This window comes from Heliangelus exortis, chromosome 21, assembly GCF_036169615.1.
Source record: "Heliangelus exortis chromosome 21, bHelExo1.hap1, whole genome shotgun sequence".
In the NCBI taxonomy this organism is placed as follows: domain Eukaryota; kingdom Metazoa; phylum Chordata; class Aves; order Apodiformes; family Trochilidae; genus Heliangelus; species Heliangelus exortis.
This window is the reverse complement of record NC_092442.1, coordinates 5,039,424-5,058,980: the sequence shown is the minus strand read 5'-3', so window position 1 is coordinate 5,058,980 and position 19,557 is coordinate 5,039,424. Positions and strand designations below refer to the sequence as shown.

The following is a 19,557-nucleotide window of genomic DNA, read 5'->3' as shown; positions in this document are numbered from 1 at the left end:
TTCCAGCTTTGTGCTTTTCCATGCCAGGAAATGTCTGATGTCCCTTTCAGCAGGCTGAGGGACAAGTGTTAGAAAGGGAAAGTGTTGCACTAGCTCAGCACCTCACACACAGTTTGAGGTATTGAATGCACTGGTAGGAAATGTCACTCTTATGCTTTAAGTGAGGCTTTTCTGTTTTTTTTTGGTTTTTTTTCCAACTGTAGGAAATTTAAACAGTGAAAGATAAACTTACCTTATGCTGCTGCAGGCCATTCTGCATCTGTTCTTTTATAGGCTGATTTTTGGAAGAGTATTGCTCAGAGAGTCAGGTGGATATACAGAGTATTATATAGACTTGAAGCATGAAGTGTTATATTTCCTTCTGCTTTCCTTTTCCCTCATCAGAAAAGTATCTTTGGAGGAGCTTTTGATTTGTGCTTCAGATGTTGCAAATGTAAGGGATCACAGAACGTTGGTTGGGGGTTGGTAGGGATCATGGAGTCCATCCCCCCTGCCTTGTGTCTAGAACTGATGGCCTGTGAGAAATAGGCCTTGGTGATTGTTGGGTTGTATTTATTTGCTGAGTTTCTTGTTATATTTTGCTCCTTTGAATCAGCAAGGCTGGAAACCAGTATTTGGTTTTGTCTGAAAGTTTCCTGTGGCTTTTTGGGTGGTGAAAGCTGCCTCTAGCTTAGCTGCAGCTGCCAGATCTTGAAAGAACCTTTGCCTGGCAGAACCAGGGGACACAGATCACAACTTTACAAGCTATCAGAGCCTGAAAACATCTTTGAGAGGGTGCAGAATGTTTCTGTGAACCAGTAAGTCCTACCTTATGGTGCAGAATGTTTCTGTGAGCCAGTAAGTCCTACCTTATGGTGCAGAATGTTTCTGTGAGCCAGTAAGTTCTGAAATAATTACCTTTTTTTTTAGCGTGTAATCAGAGAGAACATTTTTTCAATTTTTTTTTTTTTTTTCTTGTTTGAAACCTGAACAGCCTGATTCTGGCAGCAGGGAAGGTACCAGTGGTTAGCAGTGCAGGGCTGCTGACTGCATATCCTCTCCTTTTGCAGGACTGTGAAGACCCAAACCCCCTGATCCGTGCTCTGGCTGTCCGGACCATGGGATGCATCCGTGTGGATAAGATCACAGAGTATCTGTGTGAGCCCCTTCGGAAGTGCCTCAAGGATGAGGATCCCTACGTCAGGAAAACTGCAGCTGTCTGTGTGGCCAAGCTGCATGACATCAATGCCCAGATGGTGGAGGACCAAGGATTTCTGGATTCTCTGCGGGACCTGATTGCAGACTCCAATCCCATGGTAATGTACAGGTCCTTCCAGCACATTGCTTGGGTTTGCAGTGGGTGGATAATCAGAAATCTTTTTCACTGCAAGTGGTGCAGTGTGATGAACACTTTGGTTTGAGAACACGTTGCCTCAGAAAATAGGAAATGCCTTCTATTCTTAGACCTGGTTGGGAATTTGCCTGGGTTGCCTGTCTTGAGTGCTGCAGTAAATGTTCAACTTCCCAGTCAGATGAATCAGAAGAGCAAGAAATACTTGATGCTGCTACCTTGGTGACAGCTTGTAGCTATTGCTTTGCTGCAGGCTTTGGCTCTTCTTGGAATAAGGGGTTGGATGAATTTATTAGCTAATGCAGATAAAGCCACTGGCCTGTAATGAGTGGAGAAAATCAATACTAATGTATTTAATAAAGTTATGTGAGGTGCCAGAGCAGAGGTGGAGATCAGGACCAAGAATTTCACAGGAGTAAATTGACTACTAAATCAGTATTTCATCACAGCTAATGAAGGGTCTATTTCCACACCAGGTATCTTCCCCTATTCCTTTGTAATAAAAGATGTGGGACCAATAAATTGAAGTGCCCCACTACATAATCCTTTCACTCCTGGTTTTTCCTGTGATACACCAGAATCCGGTGAGCAATATCATTGTAATTCCTAGCAGGGGAGGAAACTTCTGCAGCTCAGCTTAACTTGGAGCTTAAGAATGTGATTACTACTTCTTTAGCTCTTCTAGAGCACAGATCTGATTTGACTCTGCTTAAAGACAAAACTTTACATCATTAGATCAAGCTTAACAGCTCTTTCTATGATGCATGAATTGAACCATGTAAAGCAAACTGCTGCCCTGTTACAGCTGTCTTTGGACAGGTCTGGATAAGTCAAGTGCAAGTGGTAAGGTCCCATCCCCTTTAGTAGGAGGGTGAAGGCTGCTGATGGTTTTTCTTTGAGCTTTCTAGAGACAGTAAACCTAAAGGCAGGCTCCAGTTTGTGAGCAGTGGTGCCTGTCAGAAGATCCAAGTGCCTGTTGCCTCTGATATCTGTCTCTTTTACAAGCTGCTCTTTGTGTAAGCCTCCCTGGTGAGGAGGTTTTGGTTTTGTTTTTTTTTTATGTCTGCTTTCTGCATGAATATTGATGACTCCTTGAGGATGTTTACTCTGTCTGGGCAATTTTGAGGCAGAGGAGGAACACCTGCTTTTATAATTTCATGTTGATGGGGCTGCTTTAGTTCCACTTTAGTACTGGCCCTTGGCATTCACTGGCACCCAGGCAGCAGTGCAGTGTGCTGTGGAAAAGGAGATGACCTACTCTTCTCCTGGCCTTGCTTCCACCTCTGGTTTTCTTCTCCTGATTCTGGCCACGTGAATGTGGATTGAGGAGGGTGAAAAGATGTGGTACTTTAATAGAAGTTCATAAGTTTTTGCTTTCCCTTTCTGCTCATTGATCTCTCTGGCACTGTAAGTGTTGGTAAATGAACCACTGATGGTTATGAGAGCACCTATCTCTATTTCAAAATCCCATTAGCTTAATCCTGACTGAAATGAATAGAGAAGAGGGGAAATGCCAAAGGGCAGTGTATGCTCCATTTGCTAAATAAACCAACAAAAGCAGCATAGGGTTTCCTAATAAAACATCAGGACAGCTAATGAGCTCCTGGGTGGCCATGAGGACAACAAAACCTCTGCAATTGATGGCAGCTCTGCAGGATCACAGTATCTGCTTCATGTCCTACTCACCTTTTTTTCCTGAAGCTGAGGATTCACAGCAGGAGAGGGCAGTTTGGAGGAGTGAGAGTGGTGGAGGCCTATGGAATATTTTCAGATCTGCAGGCTTGGAGAGGAGCATGTGGCCAGTGTTCAGTGTGCTCTTTCCCAGGTTTTACTGTCAACAGGGCATTCTATTCTTGTTTTTTAAGGGTGCATGGGGAGAGATTTTATCAGGTTTGGGGCTTTTATAGCTGCTGACTTAATACAGTATTTAATCTGGTTACAATTTTTAGTACATACATTCTTTCTAGTTAAGTTTATTGCTTTGCTCCCCTTTGAAATTCCTGCCTTTGTGGCATGATTGTTCCCTCAAAGTACAGGAGGCATCCATCCCTAATTAAGTTTTATCTTCCTAGTCACTGTCCAGCTCATTGCTGCTTTCTCCATGTGAAATTCCAGTGGGGGTTCCTGATGACCAGGGTTTTTTTTGCCAAATAAGCTATATTTGTGTGCATGCTGATATTTATTTAAGTGTTTCTCTGTGATCAGGTGGAATGCAGCCCTGCCTGGAAGCTCTTTTTAAGTAAAATGTAGGTATCTGTATCTGATATCAAAAGATGTCTGAAAAGAATGGTACAGATAGATCAAGTCTTCTGGCCTGTTCCTCTGTAAATGGTGCATCTCAGTCATTGCATCCTGTTAACTAAACTCATTCATTTTTATAATACAAATACAGATGTTTCTCCTTTTTGGATGACTTGTGGAAAGAGGCAACATTAGACACTTAATGAAGCAGAATTTTGTAGACAGGAAAACTCACACTTGCTCTTTCTTCTGTGAAATCAGGATTTTGAGCAGGAGCTAAAGATCTCCTGATCAAAAATGGTGTTCAGGAGCAGTTTTATTATGGTTTTTTAATTGGCTGCCTCTAGCACATGAGTAAGCACCAACCATCCTAGCTGGGTAGAGTAAGAGTTCCATCTGTGGCTTGTTAATTGCCTTGTAATTGTGCAGAGATTGGGGGTGTATATTTCAGTGAGCTCAGATCACCCTCTTCATAAAAATGTCTGACTGAGCTGGAGGTGACCTTGTCAGAAACCCTTTTGGGTTTGTTTGATTTATTTTTTTTTTTCCCATTTTTGGACTGATAGTTTATTATCATAGAATTGTGCACATGGAGATTGGGGATGTTCAGGGCATTGCTTTGAAGTTCTGTTGGAGTGCACAGCCAAGGTGCTTTCCCCCTTGATCTGAGCTTTTTGTTCTCGGGATCTTCTGAAGAGGGATGGGCTGAGCTGTGGTTAAAGGAGGCACTCACACCACTCGGGTAGCTCACCAGCTTTTTCTGCAGACTTCTTGTGATAGCTTTGCAGTTTCTCGTGGATGAATTCATTCCAACTTCTAGTTGCATATGTGTTGGTATGGATAAATGTATCTCCAGTGCAGCTGAGGGCTCTGGGATCTCCCACCTTCTGCAGGCAGTGGGCCAGCAACACGCGCAAGGGTGCAGGTCACTGACTAGGTGCTTACACTGCAGAAGTTTGATTGTGGGTAGTGCCTTTAATCTCATTTTACAGATGGGTATAACATGCTTGGGGCTGCCTTTTATCACTAGGCATCCTGCTGAAGAGTTTCCCTCCACAGAAGGAATGTGTATTTCTCCCAGAGCTGTTATAAAGCAAACCCTTCTCCTTTTTACCTGTGCGTTTCTTTGCACGGAGCTCAGCAGGACCTGGTCTGGAGGAACAGAAAGCTGGGGTCTGGTTCCTTTGGGCTCTCAGTGTGCTGCTGGACTGTCCCAAGGGCCTTTCGTGTTGGTAACTTGTGTATAGTGCAACTGAGGAAGCATGTCCTCCCAGAATCCTCACACTAACAAAATTTCAGTGTAACACCTGGTGATTCTGTGTTCCTGCTCATAGCACAGGATGGCAGATGACAGCAAAATGCTGTTGACATCCAGCAGTAGATGATAGAAGGGTAATAAAGGTAGGGCTGTTACACTCCTAATAATGGCTCTCTGAAATCTTGGACAAACTTTTTTTCCCTGTTTTCTTACGACTGGCTTGTTCTGGTACTTGAGAGTCAGACCTAGTGACTCATGGCTCATGGTTGGAGCAAAGGCTGAGCCCTGTGATGCAAAGCGAGTCCACCAGATGGCAGCAATTTAAAGCAGAACCAAAACTAGACATCTTTGTAAATAGTTCTCTTCTGGCTTTTAGTGCACTTGGTTTTCTGCAGGAATGTAAATATTAGCAGAAAAACATAAGAGAAATTCCATCCAAAGACGTAATTTTCTTTTAATATTTGAATAGAACAACCTTTCTCTCCAAATATTTTCAATCCTTAACTTTTTAGGGTACCTTTCAACCCATGGAATAGTTTTCTTGTCTATCTGCCTGTTGTCCATATAGATTAGGTTAGGTTGATGTCACCTTCTCCCAGTGCTTTTCTAGGTGCTGTTGGATTTTTAACTCCTTTCTTCCTCATCACATACTAAGTTGTTGCTGTGGTGTGATGGATCAAAGCTTTCACAGGTGTGAAAGAGGCACCTGATGACATTTGTAGGCATCAGTAGGTTAATTTGTTTTCCCAGTGTTGGATATGTTCAGTGAATGAGACCATTGCTGAGGGACTGATGAAGGGTGGTGGCTTCACTTTGGGGTTCCTTATAGGATGTCTTTGCTGTTTACATGAGGCTGCCCTAGAGGGAGAGCAGCACTTTTTGCAAAGCAGACAGGCAGCAGTAGCAAGCTGGAAATTAAATAGGCAGAGATTGCAGAGGAGTCTGTATTTACAGCACTTTCTGTAGAAGCCATGCTTTCCCCCCTCCCTTTTGGCTCCTAGCACTTCCAGAGGTGCAGTGAGTTTGTATTATAAAGCCTGATTTTCCATGAGTCTGGAGAGTTTGTCCTCCTCATTTATAAAGCTTAAATGACAAATTCATCCATCAGACACCTCTCTCCTTCCAATTACTGCCACCAGAGTGTGTCTGATTTCCAAAGTGCCAGACTTGCTGAAGAGATGATCCCATGATCTACAGTATCAGAGTGCTGGGAGATTTTGTTGACTTGTGTCTAGATGTTGGTTTCAGCCAGAACAAACAGTTCCAGCTAATGGCAAGCACAATTATGCACAAAACACTGTGGCTATGTGATCTTTTATAGCTGTGCATCCCCTTTTTAGGACTAGGTAAGGTTTTTGTTGATGCTTAGCTGATGTCTCCCTGAAGAGCTGCCTGGGTGAGAGACAGCCCTGTTTGCCACTGGATGGTGCCAGTGAGAACTTCTGCAAGGAAAATTGTGAAGGGCCTTACCAAAGAACCTGAAAAAGAAACCTTCCTGGTGTGTGGTAAGTGCCTGATCCAGGCTGGAATCACACCCTGGTGCTTGCTGAAGGAGCGTGGGGGGGTTGCAGACCCTCAGTTGCTTTCTGCAGAACTCAGGTTTCCTGCACTGGGGGCTCACTTGTACCACAGAGAAACCCTTTGTGTTGGAGCCACACCTGAGCAGCCCCAAGAGCTTTTGGAGGAGGTGTGGTTTCCTGTCTTGCCATTAACACATTCTGATTTTTGCAAGGACATGAGAGCAATGTTTTAACCTGCCACAAAGTGGCATTTTTCTGCAGTGCAGGGTAGGAGCAAGGAGGTGCAAAAACCAGTTAGGGCGAGCACACCATGGGAGGTGTTAATGCTGTGAATTCCCTTCCATTGCCACCTCCAGAAAAATTCATCCCACTTGCAAAAAACAAGCAGGTGGTCTTCCCCACTCAGGCAATTTTTGGGTCATGGTCAGGAACTGAGCACAGATCCAACAGTGCTGTTCCAGACTTGTAGGCAGTGAAGTACAATCTCCTGCTGCAGTGGAATTAGTGGAAGATGAATGACTTAGCAGAGAGCTGGAAATCTGTCACAATTAAGGCTGAACAGGTGAGCTGCTACTTTCCAAGATGATTCATAGACTTGGGGATGTGTTGGTCTCCCAGGGTTTTAATTTAAAGGCAAACAAGTTAAATGCATTAATGGTGTGAGAGGTTCATATAGGTTCCCTAATTTGCCTGCTTTTAACAGTTCATAGAGCATTTCTAGGGAAGCAAAGCTGAGGGAGGTTTGTGGCTGAAAGATACAACTAACATGAACAGAAGTAGGGGTCATGTACTCCAGAGGGAGAGCTCAGCTGTGTTGGTACTCACTGGGGACCTTTCAGGCACACAGCATCAGCTGTGGTCATGAAAACAAGTGGCCCTGTGAAATACTCATCCGTGCAGATGCTCCAAATATCCCATCTGGGAGTCTGTGCTTAATGACATGAATGTACCATGCAAGCTCAGCATGCTCTTGGAAAATGTCAGCACCTCTCTTCTCAAAAACATCACGTGGTGCCTGGCTCTCTGGAGGGTAGGAGACTCCAACTGAATGGGGAAAGCTGCCTTTCCTCAGCATCTTTTCAGAGCATCTTAATTTTTCCTCCTTTTCTTCTTTTCTTCTCATTTTAATGGGGTGGGGAGCCAGAGGTTTCTGCCTTAAGCAGCAGAACGTTGTATTTCATTAACTCCATTACACACTTGGTTTAATTTCCAATTAGCCTGGGATGCTAGCAGAATAATCTGATTGTTTTGGTGTTCCAGATCTGTCTAGCTTCCCTCCTGTCCCCTCTCCACCCCCTGCAAAGCTTCTCCATGTGGGCTGGTAGGCAGACACTCAGGTTTTCACCCACCCCCTTTCCTCCTTGTTAATGTATTTTATACCATTTGCTCTAAGCTAAAGCTTTCAGCTGTCAGAAGGAATTGCTGGCAAATCCATGTTCATAGCTCTGCAGCTCTTGGTGAGGTCAGATCTGGTCTCTGGCTGCAGGGGGGGTTTGTCTGGAGGTGGGTTTAAAAATGTTGGGTTCTCATGAGATCTAAAATAGTTTTAAGTGTGGGGCTTATTATTCTTTTAATAAGAGCCTGTGAGATTATTCACATCCCAGAGACACTTCTCTGAGCCTAAATTTATGGGGAAATTCCAGCCAAAAAGCAGGTTTGTTGTTACTTGGCTCAACTGTGCCCTAATGGGATGTTTCTCTGCATTTGAATAGTGTTGAAAAGTGTACTCAGGGTGAACTGAGTTAAATCAACAAGTCAGGGGCTTATTGTTATTATTCTTATTTAATCTTCAATCTGCTCTGCATTTGTACTCTATAGGTGGTTTTTTGTTTTTTTTTTTTTTTTTTTTTAGGCTGACTCTCACTGGTTGGCACCTGTTAACTTAAAAACCATGTTCTTCATTGTGAATCAAGTGAGGCGTTTTGCCATGGAGATAACTTAAAAGTTAAAGCTTTTAAAAGCTTTTCCTGTTTGTTAATTGTCTTGGCTCACATACTTGCAGGTTGTGGGTTGACTGTTTTTCTTCCATTATTTTTGAGAACTAAAGACAATACTAGATGTATTTTCTTGTAATTTTAGTCTCTTTCTTTCAACCTCTGAAATACAAGAAACCATCCAGGAGTTGGATAACTTCACAATGAACTTCTTGTATGTTTTGAGAAACAGGCAATACTCTGCTGAAGAAGCATGTGACTTTTTTTCCTTGTCCAAGTAGGAAACTGGATGTGAAGCTTACCTGTTTCTATGGAAAACTGTCCCACATCACTTGCAAAGCTTTAGCTTCTAGTATGTCCCCTAGCAGTACACAAGTATTGTTACTTTTTTCAAAGGTAAAAAACCCCTCAGCTCTTATGTAGCTTATTTTATCCCTTTGTACCTTGTCCTTGCTGTTCAGTGCAGTTGGACTTCTCCATCTTATGATGCTCTGCTAAGAAAGAAGTGTCAACTGAGTTGAAGACTGAAGGTTCAGCTTTGCTGTTGTAGATTTTCTTTGGCCAAAACACCTTTCTAAATTTTCCCAAGGAGGTGACGAGGTTACCAGGTGATGTAATTCATGCGCTGGTGATGGCTGACTCTTTATGGACTTTTCTTCCATACCTGAGAGCTAACTTTTAGTATCCCAAACTATGGATAAAGCTTCAATCTTTGTTTGCATGTTGCCTGAGCCATCACTTAGTGAGAGCTGCCAGCAAAGTAGGAGTCCCTGTGTGCTGGAATGAAACCATGCAGTGCTGGCCTCTGTTGTTCTGTGTTCTGTCTCATAACGAAGCCAATGGCAATGCCAGTGAAGAGAGGTGAGTGTGCATACTTGAACCAGTGTTTATGTTGGACTGGTTCCTGAAATCTGTTTTCATTTCAACTGTGCTGTGGCTGTGTGAAAAGCCTTGAAGATGCTAATTATTTTTGTTGGCATACTGGAGCATATCAATATGTTCAGTGCAAATCGCCAGCAAGTACTTTTTTTTAATAAATGTTGTTTAAAGTCTGAAGATGCTTCTCATCCCTTCCCTCACTCCATTTTACTCCATTAATCTTCTTGTCACCAAGCTGACAGCAGCACTTTTCTGCTAAGGTAGAAGGTGAGGACCAGCTATAACTGCAGAGTGTGAGATTTGTAGATCCCAGCCCATCTGGCAGAACTGAGCTGCCACCAAATGCTTCAAAGCCCCTTCCAGTCTTTTTTTTTTTTTTGTGACACCCAAGGAGACCACAGCCTGTGCTCCAAAGTGCATTGCCACCTGACACTTTCTGATGGATTCTTTAAATAGAAATTTGGCATCTAGTGGGCTACCTAGTGCCCCAGCCTCTGTCTTGATTTGGACACTCACATGTGTGCTCCTAAACTAGTTCCTGAAAAGAGCCCCAAAAGATCCTAAAAGCTCAGACCTTGTTCACAGACAGGTCTCTGGTACCAGCATTCCTGAACACCCTTTGCCTGTGGCAGACTCAAAGTGATGGATTTCACTTCCTCTGCAAGGAAGGGGACTTAACCACATCTGCTTTGACTTGTGCTTGCCCCAGGGCTTGGGACACCCACATGGCCCAATTACTGCAGTGTGAGGGTACTGCCTGGCACAGTGAGTGCATTTGCCAAAGCTCATCCCTGTTCCTTAATACAGCTGACGAGTACCTTTCTGTGATGCTTTGGCTTTGTCACTGTTTTATTACTTAACTTTTTTTTTACCCAGGTTTCGTATTAGAAGTGCTGTGTCAGTGGTTTTGAACTTTCCACTTGCTTTTGACTCTTCTTTTTGTAAACTTGCAAAATGTAAGGAAATGAAAACTTCAGTTTTATGCTGTGTCACACTGGCCATTCAGAAATTAGGCAAATTAAATAATGGGAAGAATAAGCAGCATATCTTAGTAAGCTACTCATTAAAACAGTACAAGACGACAGCAGTTCTGATTGCTAATGATTTTGGTGACAGAAGGCTCATTCAGCTAATGAAATTCATAAAATCTTGGATTGAAATCCTATCTCTGACCTCTAGGTGTGAAATGCAAAACAATCAGCATCAGTGTGCTTGTGCAGTGACTTTGAAATCTATTGGTTTAATGACAAACAGTGATGGGAACAATGCAGAGAATTTTCTGGTTGTTCTGTTCTTTTTTTCAGTGTATTGCATCAAAAGCATCTTTAGTCATCCAAAGGATCAGGAAATTTTAGATAAGATGTTCCTTTGCCTTAATCCCATAGAAAACAATACTATAAATCTTCATTTTAGAAGATATGAGTTTTGAGCTGGGCTGGACATGCCATTGTCAAAGTATTATTCAAAGTGTTTTGCAATGTATATCTTTTCCTAGGGTATATCAGTTTTGTGTGTCAAATTCAGGCTTAAATCCCTTCTCTAGTTATTTAAACAACACTTCTGCATATTGTCTGTGGATTTTCTATTTTTGTCTATACGTTCTGTGACTCTTCTGTTTCAAAAAATTTCTCATGACATCTGTTAAAATAACTGACTTGGAGTATGGAACAAAGAATTAGAAATTTATGTTGCACTCCCACTCTTGTTGAGCTGGACCCTGGGCCTCCTCTCTGTGCTTCCTTTCATCCCTGCTTAGAATAGAGAAGATCTTACATAGTCTGAAATGCAGCAAGAATATTTTCAGGGATGGGTTGTGCTGGAGTGTTTGCTTCACTGGGACTCCACAAAGGACCTAAGCAGACAAACGGATGCCATGGAGACTGTTTGGAACTGAAATATGTGTTAAAAACTTAGCAGGAGTTGTCCATTTTAGGGAAATTGTGTTTGCTTTCAAACTGGGTGACCTGACAGACTTGCTAAAGAGCTGAAGGCTCCCTGGCACCTGACATCTCCTCGAGGAGAGGGTTCTCATTTCTCAGATCATGTTAAGCAATGTGGCACATGACTGCCAAGGGGAAATGAGGCAAGAAGCACCCATTCCTGAATGAGCAGGGCAAGTTTTGAGACCTTGTCTGTATCTGTTGAGCATCTTCTGGAGTCAGGGGAGATGATGCCCACTTGAAACAAGCCAGGGTGGAAGTCTGGAGCCTGGAGGGAGGCGAGATGTTCTTGTTCCATGTGCACACCCTGGTGCCATCTCTAGCTCCCTCCAGAGTAGAGTCCCTTTTGAGTTTCCCCCTTCTATCCAAAGACAACTTTAACTTCTGTTTATCTTCAACAAAAATACTTTCAAGTTGTAATTTCTGTAGCAAAATGCTCTTTGTACCTATGGTGGCTTTTCGTATTTCCTTGATGAAATGAATCAGCAGCCACATTTTATCAAAGAATAAGGTTGTAGTCAAGCTTTGGGCTCTAAAGGTTGTTTGTGAGGTTGCACTGGGTCCCTGGGGGCTCAGATGACTGACATGGTGGCTGCTGATAGCACACACCAGGAGCTTTGTCTTGTTTTCCCATGCATAACCCGTGCTAAGTCCCAGTGAAACCCTCCCAAACCTCTGATGGCTTTTCCTTCTCTCATCTCCCAGGTGGTAGCAAATGCTGTGGCTGCCTTGTCAGAAATCAGTGAATCCCATCCCAACAGCAACCTGCTGGATTTGAACCCTCAGAACATTAACAAGCTCCTGACAGCTTTGAATGAGTGCACTGAGTGGGGCCAGATCTTCATCCTGGATTGTCTGTCCAACTACAACCCCAAGGATGATCGTGAAGCTCAGAGGTGGGTTTGGTCCTGCTCTTTGCACAGGGCACTTGGGGTTAGACAGTAGCAGGGCACTTGCAGGCTACAGGCAGTGTCACAACTCTGGAAAGCACTTGTGCTAGCAGGCACAAGTCAGGGATGTGACAGTGCAAGGAAGACTTAAACTAAGAGAGATTTAGAAGGGAGGAAAGTTTTGGTAGTTTGGGCTGAACATGCCCCTTCATTTTGCAGAACTACTTCTATTTGTTGTTAGCTTTTCTTTTTTAAAAAAAACTTTTTTCCATTCAAAAGACTAGTTCCTACAGGAACTGGCCCTGCTGAGAAGGGATCAGCCCAAGACCAAACCTGTAGCAGTCTTTGATCCACCCAGAAGCACTCTTTGGAAGATTTTCTGTTTTAAAGCAGAGCTTTCAAATCTGATTTTGCTACTTGGAGAGGCAAGAAGCCCTTACAGGTTTAGGGCAGTTCCAAAGAACTGCAGGTTTGTCACTGGAATATATTTTCTAACTAAAAACTGCTCTGTGGTATTACAGAACTGAAAGTAAAGGTAAGACATTATTTTTCTTATCACTCCAAATTCACCCTTGTGTTTTTTACTTGTAGTTCCAGTGACTAAACCAAAACACTATAACTTCAGAGTTTAGGTAGTAGGGTGTTAATTTGTGCATCTCAAACCTCCTCCTCACTCACCTTTGTCCAGTATCAGATTCTGTACCCAAGAGAATGAGGAACCAGCAAGGAAAATTGCTTGGAACAGGGAAATTCTCAAACTTGTTTTATTTCATGTAGATGCTGTGGGGAGTGAAGGGAGAGAAATTGGCCAAACCACGTGGAAAATCCTGGGCAGGCCTTTCTTGGTTTGATGGGTTTCTTCAGTGACTCTTTTGAGGCACAACAGATAATCCACTTCTTTTGGAAAGCCTGCCAATAGTCTTGCTGATCTTTTTTTTACTATTTCTCCTCACTTCCCTCCCCTTGTGCTTTGTTTCTGTGCAAGAAACAGCTATTAATGAGTGCTAGAAACCTGCAGAGATTCCCCAGGGTGTCAGGCCAGTAGGCACCACTTAGTTTGAACAACTGTGAACATGTCCCAGTTCCTCATCCTTAATTCCTCTGAAGAGTGGTGTGTAAAACAGGATGGGCAGCAACTGCTTCTACTCCTTTGTGTGGAGCTGAACTTTATTATTTTAGGGGAATGTCAGCACCTTATTTTTATATAGTGATTCTCCTTTTCAGGTGTCACTACCCTGTGCTTGGAGAAATGAAGCAGCTTTGGTGTGACAGGTGACCTTGGGCAGTGGCAGCTGAGGACTGCCCTGGGCTCTGACTTCCACACTCCTTCACTCTTCATTTAGCCAAGCTGCTTCCTTTCCAGGGTGGATGAAAGCAAATCTTTCAGGGAAAAGAAACTTTAGGAGGCACAGATGGGAATAAGATTGTTCTGGGTTAGCAATATGCAGGAGGGGGTGGGAAGAAACTTGACAGATGCTGTAAGAAAGACCATATGAACCCAAACTTCCTTTCTGCTTGGGATGAGTTGTTTAGGGTGCTGGTGATTATAGGATCCACTGAGGCAAGTGGTGAATCTGAGACTTGGGAGAGTATTTGGGTCACTCTTTCCCTATATCTTCAGAGTAACAGAAACCTTTTTTTCAGAAATTAATGGTTGAGATGGCAGTGAACTCCCCAAGCAAGCCAGAAGTGTGCATCACCTCTGAATGATTATACGGGGGCTAAAGTGTTTTTCTGATAGCTGGTTTGGTCAAGTTGTGTTTGTAAGTGACAGCCAAGACCACAGAAATAGTACCACCAGGCAAAGGCAGGAAAAGCTAATGACTGAGCCAGTGTTGGGATAGTGATGCTGGGAGCTGGAGGAGTTCCTGAGCAGACTGGTAGGAGAGAAACCTGAAGCTGTGAGAGAAGTTTTTGTTCAGAAGGGCAGGACTGTTCCCATTCTTTGTGAACAAAACCAAATCAAAGAGGTGTCTGAGGCAGCTGTTTTCAGTTAAATCTCCTAACTGCAGATAAGGTCTGAAAAATTTGATGTTGTGAAATGAGTGTGAACCCTTTTTTTACTCCTCTGTCTCCAGTATCTGTGAGCGGGTGACCCCTCGGCTCTCTCATGCCAACTCAGCAGTGGTGCTGTCAGCAGTGAAGGTTTTGATGAAGTTCCTGGAACTTCTTCCCAAGGATTCTGACTATTACAACATGCTGCTGAAGAAACTTGCCCCTCCCCTGGTTACCCTGCTTTCTGGAGAGCCTGAAGTTCAGTATGTTGCCCTGAGGAACATCAACTTGATTGTGCAGAAAAGGTAAAGCCTCGTGGGGCTATTATTCCTGGGTTGTCAAAGGGTTATCTCAGACCTTCAGATATTTCTGCATGCAGAGCACTTGGTTTAACCCAGGATCAGATCCCTTGAGGAACAGATACAACAATCTCATGACTCTTGTAGCCTGAATTAATTTTTTTTACAGCATACTTGTGCTACCAGCATCATAGAGTATTTCTTGCCTCTCCCTTCACTGTCTTTTTAAGAGCAGTAAGAACTGCCCTCCTGTTAGACTGTAAATCAGACAGCAAATAGGAAGGAGGATGTAACCCAGTTCATAGTGACCTGTAGAAGCTCAGTGTGCCTGTGCTATTCATTTCAGCATGGAAAAATCAGGCTGGTGACTGATGTACAATGAGCTGGCTTTTTTCACCAGTTTACTCCCACGTGCACATTTAAATGCTGTTGTTCCTTGCTGAAAAGGTGTGATAGCTTGGATAGCACTTTGTGATTGTATTCAGGGCAGAGCTACTGTGCACTGGCATCTCACAAGTGAAAGCAGAAATGGAGTTTGTAGGTGGATTTTGCATGGAGATGAGGATGTTATTCCTTCACTGAAAATACTGACATGCACTGACTCTGCAGGAGCTGGCTCTGCAGTTCAAGTGGAGGAGGCAGAGATGTAGGCATAGTTACAGAGACTTAGGTTCTGCCTTTTGTATTTAAACCATCTTTTCCTCCAGCCTTTTAACTTTCTTCAAGTTCTTGTTCATTTGTATGTCCTGCACACTGTTTCTCAGTGAATGTTTGGGTAGATATCTAAACTAAAGATACCTTTGGCAGTCTTGAGTGAAACAACGTTATGTTCTCTCCAGGCCTGAAATCCTGAAGCAGGAAATCAAGGTGTTCTTTGTGAAGTACAACGACCCCATCTATGTCAAACTGGAGAAACTGGACATCATGATCCGCCTGGCTTCTCAAGCAAACATTGCCCAGGTCAGCTGAGCCAGTCCTGAGGTGCTCTGCATGTGTCCTGGGGATGCAGAACCCTGTCCTGGTCCTTCTGTGAGGTTCTGTGTTGTCCTGGCTTTTAGGGCATCGCTCTTCCTGGGACAGGGCTTTTTGCAGCTACTTAAGGAGGCGTTGGGAGTTTTCTCCATAATTTAAATGTTAATAACATGGTATGTTTTCCATCCTGACTGTTAGGTAGATCTTGTTATATGGATTACAGTTCCCAGAGGGGAGCTGATGTCTCCTGTCAAATGAGTCACTGCTAATGATGAGGTTGGAATGAGAGGCTTGTTTCAAGTGAGAGCTGTGTCTGTGACAGAGGCATTCAGAATGGCCAAACATTACTGAATTTTGAATTTCAAGTGTAATAGTTAAATTGTTAAACCCTTGCACAGGCACTCTTCAGATAATTTTTTTTTCCTTAACTTGCTTCCAGAGAGGAAATTGGACAGAGTTGAAGCTGAACTGAATTGAAACTGCTTTGCAGGGTAGATTCTCATTGAATTTGATGCAGATTTAATCCAAATTGCTTTCTTGAAGGAAGTGTTCCTGAGTGTCACCATATCCATAAGGCCTAGCACTAATGCAGAATGATTAATGCATCTGGTTAGTGCTATTATTGTCCTATCAGAATTGCCACAAAGCAGCTTTATGTAATGTGACATTTTTAAGCAGCTCTCTTCAGCTCTCTCCTCTGGTTGGCTGTTTGGGTTTTTTGGGGGTTTGTTGGTTTTTTTTTTGTTTGTTTGGTTGGGTTTTTTTGGTTTTTGGTTTGGTTTGGTTTTTTTGGGACAGAGCAAGGTAATTCACATTCTTTTAGTGCTGAGCACATGGAAAACATTTTGAAAACCAGTTTCCATGAGAATGTATTTAGAATTTTCTGCTTACTCTTGGTGGGCTCCATGCTCATTTTAATGCCCAACTTTTAGATAACTCAGGTTGGTTGGGTGAAAGGCAGTGGTGCCTGGAGGGCAGGCTCTGGGACTGGGATCTGCAGACTCATGGATGATTCTCTTCCTGCTTCTTAAGAAGCCTGGAAATTCCTGGAAAAAAATTCCAAGCTTCACCAGAAATGCACCCTAACATGAGACCTAAGGAGAGCAGCCCTCTCCCCATCTCCTCCCTCATCCCCACCTCCTTTTTGAGACTCTTTATCTCTGTACCCATTCCAAACCAAGGCAGCAGACTGGTTGAATCCAATGCCCTCACTCAGGCTGTATTTGAAAAGCATAAGCTACTGAACCTATGTTCTTTAAGTCCTGTCCAACATAGATCATCCAAGGAAATAATAAAACTGCAAAACACAGATGTCCTGTCTACTCCTTGCAGATTTATTTGTCTGCAGTCTGGCCCTTCAAGGCCTCTATCTTGTCATTGCTCTGAGCAATTGGCATCTACTAGAGATTTGTCAAACAACTGTCTTGCTTTGTGCTGTTCCCCTCTCCCTTGCAATCTGTGACATCACCATGAAATCCCTGATGTCATGTTCGAGGTGAGAAACTGAAACAAATGAAATTTTGGGAAATAGAAATCACATAGGTTATCTTTAAAAAATAATTTTTTCTAAGCTAGATTATTTCTTAAAATTAAGTAGCTTTTTAATCAGTGTTCTGTAAGATTCCAGCAGATTGTGGTTTAAACCCTTGTTCCCTTTGCATTAGCAAAAAAACTCAGTCCAAACAGTAAATCTTAAGAATAAGAGGGGAAAAATCTTCACAGTGTGATTAGTCAATGTGTAGGTACTTCATGGTATCCTCAGATCTCCTCTGCCTCATTCTTTTGGATCCAGTAGGGATCCAGAGGTTCATCTCAGCACAGGAGAGATGGTTGTTGCTTAGAGCTTTGCATCCAGTGCATGTAGAGCAGTACAGGAAAGAGCACCTAAAGATCTCTGTGCCTGGGTGTGACCCCCGTTTCACTGCATCTTCACTGTAAGAAGGAACAGCAACATGTTACCTTGCCAGGCCTGAGTTTATTTTATTTTTTTCCCCAGTTTTTATTCAGGGGAGTTTGCAAATAATCTAGACCAAGCCACCTTTTGGCTTTGGCCAGCCTAAATCAAGCCTTGCTGCCTAATCCACAGCAGTGGTTTCAGAGATGGGGACCGATGCGACTTTGTGTTACTTGGCCACGGGGGTGGTTAAAAAAAACTTCTTGCTCGTGTTGTGGCAGGCAAGTAGCTTTACTTGTCAGTAGGACAAGCTTGTCAGGGGCTGACTTTGGTGCTTTTTCCCTGCAGGTCCTGGCAGAACTCAAGGAATATGCTACTGAGGTGGACGTTGACTTTGTGCGCAAGGCTGTCCGAGCCATTGGGCGCTGTGCCATCAAGGTGGAGGCAAGTATCAGAAAGTATCAAGTGTCAGAAACTGGAGGTTTTATGTGGCTCCCTGCCTTCAAAAAGTGATCAGCTTTGCCATCTCATTCCCATGTTACACACAAATTTGCTTTGCTGCTGTGTTGGCACTCAGGTGAGCTGGGTGCATCGTGCTCATGGGCAAAGCCCCAGCTGGAGGGTGGGACTTGGGAGCTGCAGTACATCAGAGGAGGGTGCTGTGCTCTTCTCACACCTCAGCTTGCAGGCAGAGCAAGACAGCTTCCTCATCTTTGATGGAATATTTTCCTGTACTGGCTTCAACAGAGCAGTGACTGCTTATCCATGAAGAGCTCCTTTAATAGCTGTGGCCTGACCTTTAGAAAGGGGAAGGAGAAGAGATTGTAGAGAGGAACTCAGTATTAGGAATTGTTTTGCGTCCCTTGTTTCAGCTGAATGGAACAAATGCATAGAATTAAAGAGATCTGGGGCACTTAAGTGTAATTTCCAGAAATACAGAGTGACCTTTTCTGTTTATCTAGTGTTAAAGGTCTATATAGTTTATAGATTTGTTTGGAGTGTGCAAGTTCCCAAGAACCTTTGCAGTTATTCAGAACAACAGTCTGAAATGTCCTCTGCCAGTTAAACATCCACCAAAATGCTTGTAATAGAATGTTGTTTTATTTTTTTAGTGATGTCCCTGTTAATTTCCTGTAAATGAATCTGGTATGCCTGACAGGAGCTCAAAAAGCCTGTGAAAAGAATGAAGAGTTATGCTGTGGTGTGTGTACTTTTCAGTAAACTGATAACTGAGTGCAAAATGTCACATAAGTGGTTTAATTTCATCTGAGCTCATTTAGCTTTTGCTAAAGTGTGTTCCCATGAGCACTGTTTGACAGCAGATTTAAATAAAAACCTAATCATGCCTGGCTGAGTACAGTGTCAGTGCCCAGGTTTCCCTTGTTCCAGCTAAACTGCTGTAATTCTATGTAAAGAGGGGACCAGCTTCTGTCCTTTGGAGACAAATTACCTCCCATACAGTCTTCTCTTCCTTCTTTCACCTCATGAAGGCTTGTGACTGCCATGGCCTTTCTTTTAAGCAGGACCTGATAGAGCAGGTGATTGCTGCCTTTTATTTTATGTCTGCAGTTCAGAATACTGGGGTATTCCATGTTGCATGTAGGAGTTTGGATGGAGCTACAGCAGCCAACAGTACAAAATGCTCTTGAGCATGGGAGGGGGCTACTGAGAAGTAAAAAGGAGCTGCTGGCAGCCTTTTTTGTACCACTGCTGGTGCTGGGGAGTGGGAGTTTGCTTTGGTTCTTGGCATGGGCTTGTCCGTGTGTTTGTCCTCCTTTCACATGAAAGGTGGTGTATCCTTGCAGCACCAGGATGTTTTGAGAGGTTTTTACCTTTCCTGCCCTCAACCTTTCTTTGCATCTCTGATTCCATTCCATGGCAGGCACACTCAGTATGCAAAGGACTCATCATAAAGTCCCAGCAAATCTGCAGTGACCCTAACAGTGGAATTATGTGTCCCTATAGATGATGTTAACCTGGATTTTTAGCCATGTTCCTTTGATGACAGTGCTGGTAAAGATGAGATCTGTTTAATCTTCTGCCAACAGCCAGGTTTAAAGAGGTCAAATATTGAACAACTCATTCCAGTGTCCTCATCCCCCTGTCCCCACTGCCTCTGTATTTCCAAGAGGCTGTTTGCACCATGAGTTATGCCTAGTGGAAGAGTATTCTTGCAACCATCAGTGTCCAAATTCCCAAGGCTTAGCAATCTGCTTTTTGACATAGGACACAGCTGAGGGAGCTGTTGATAAATGAGTGTTCATGGGGAACCTCAGCTCTGCCTTCAAGGATCCTACCTTTTGTCTGTCTCTCCTAAATGAGTAAGACAGTAAATAAATTTGTCTGCTGGGATGCAAGCAAGTGTGGCATTGCCTTTGCTGAGCACCAGTGCATGGTGCTGACAG

At 43.3% G+C, this 19,557-nt stretch overlaps 1 protein-coding gene across 2 annotated transcripts in view; it reads left to right on the top strand.

The window, feature by feature from the left end:
• AP2B1 (adaptor related protein complex 2 subunit beta 1) overlaps window positions 1–19,557 on the top strand; it is a 74,810-nt gene that overhangs the window by 8,460 nt on the left and 46,793 nt on the right. For both annotated transcript variants that reach the window (XM_071765445.1, XM_071765446.1), the window contains exons 5-9: window positions 1,050–1,295; window positions 11,808–11,998; window positions 14,071–14,292; window positions 15,126–15,246; window positions 17,501–17,596. In XM_071765445.1, coding sequence (XP_071621546.1) covers window positions 1,050–1,295; window positions 11,808–11,998; window positions 14,071–14,292; window positions 15,126–15,246; window positions 17,501–17,596 — 876 coding nt within the window. The remainder of the gene's footprint in view (window positions 1–1,049; window positions 1,296–11,807; window positions 11,999–14,070; window positions 14,293–15,125; window positions 15,247–17,500; window positions 17,597–19,557) is intronic.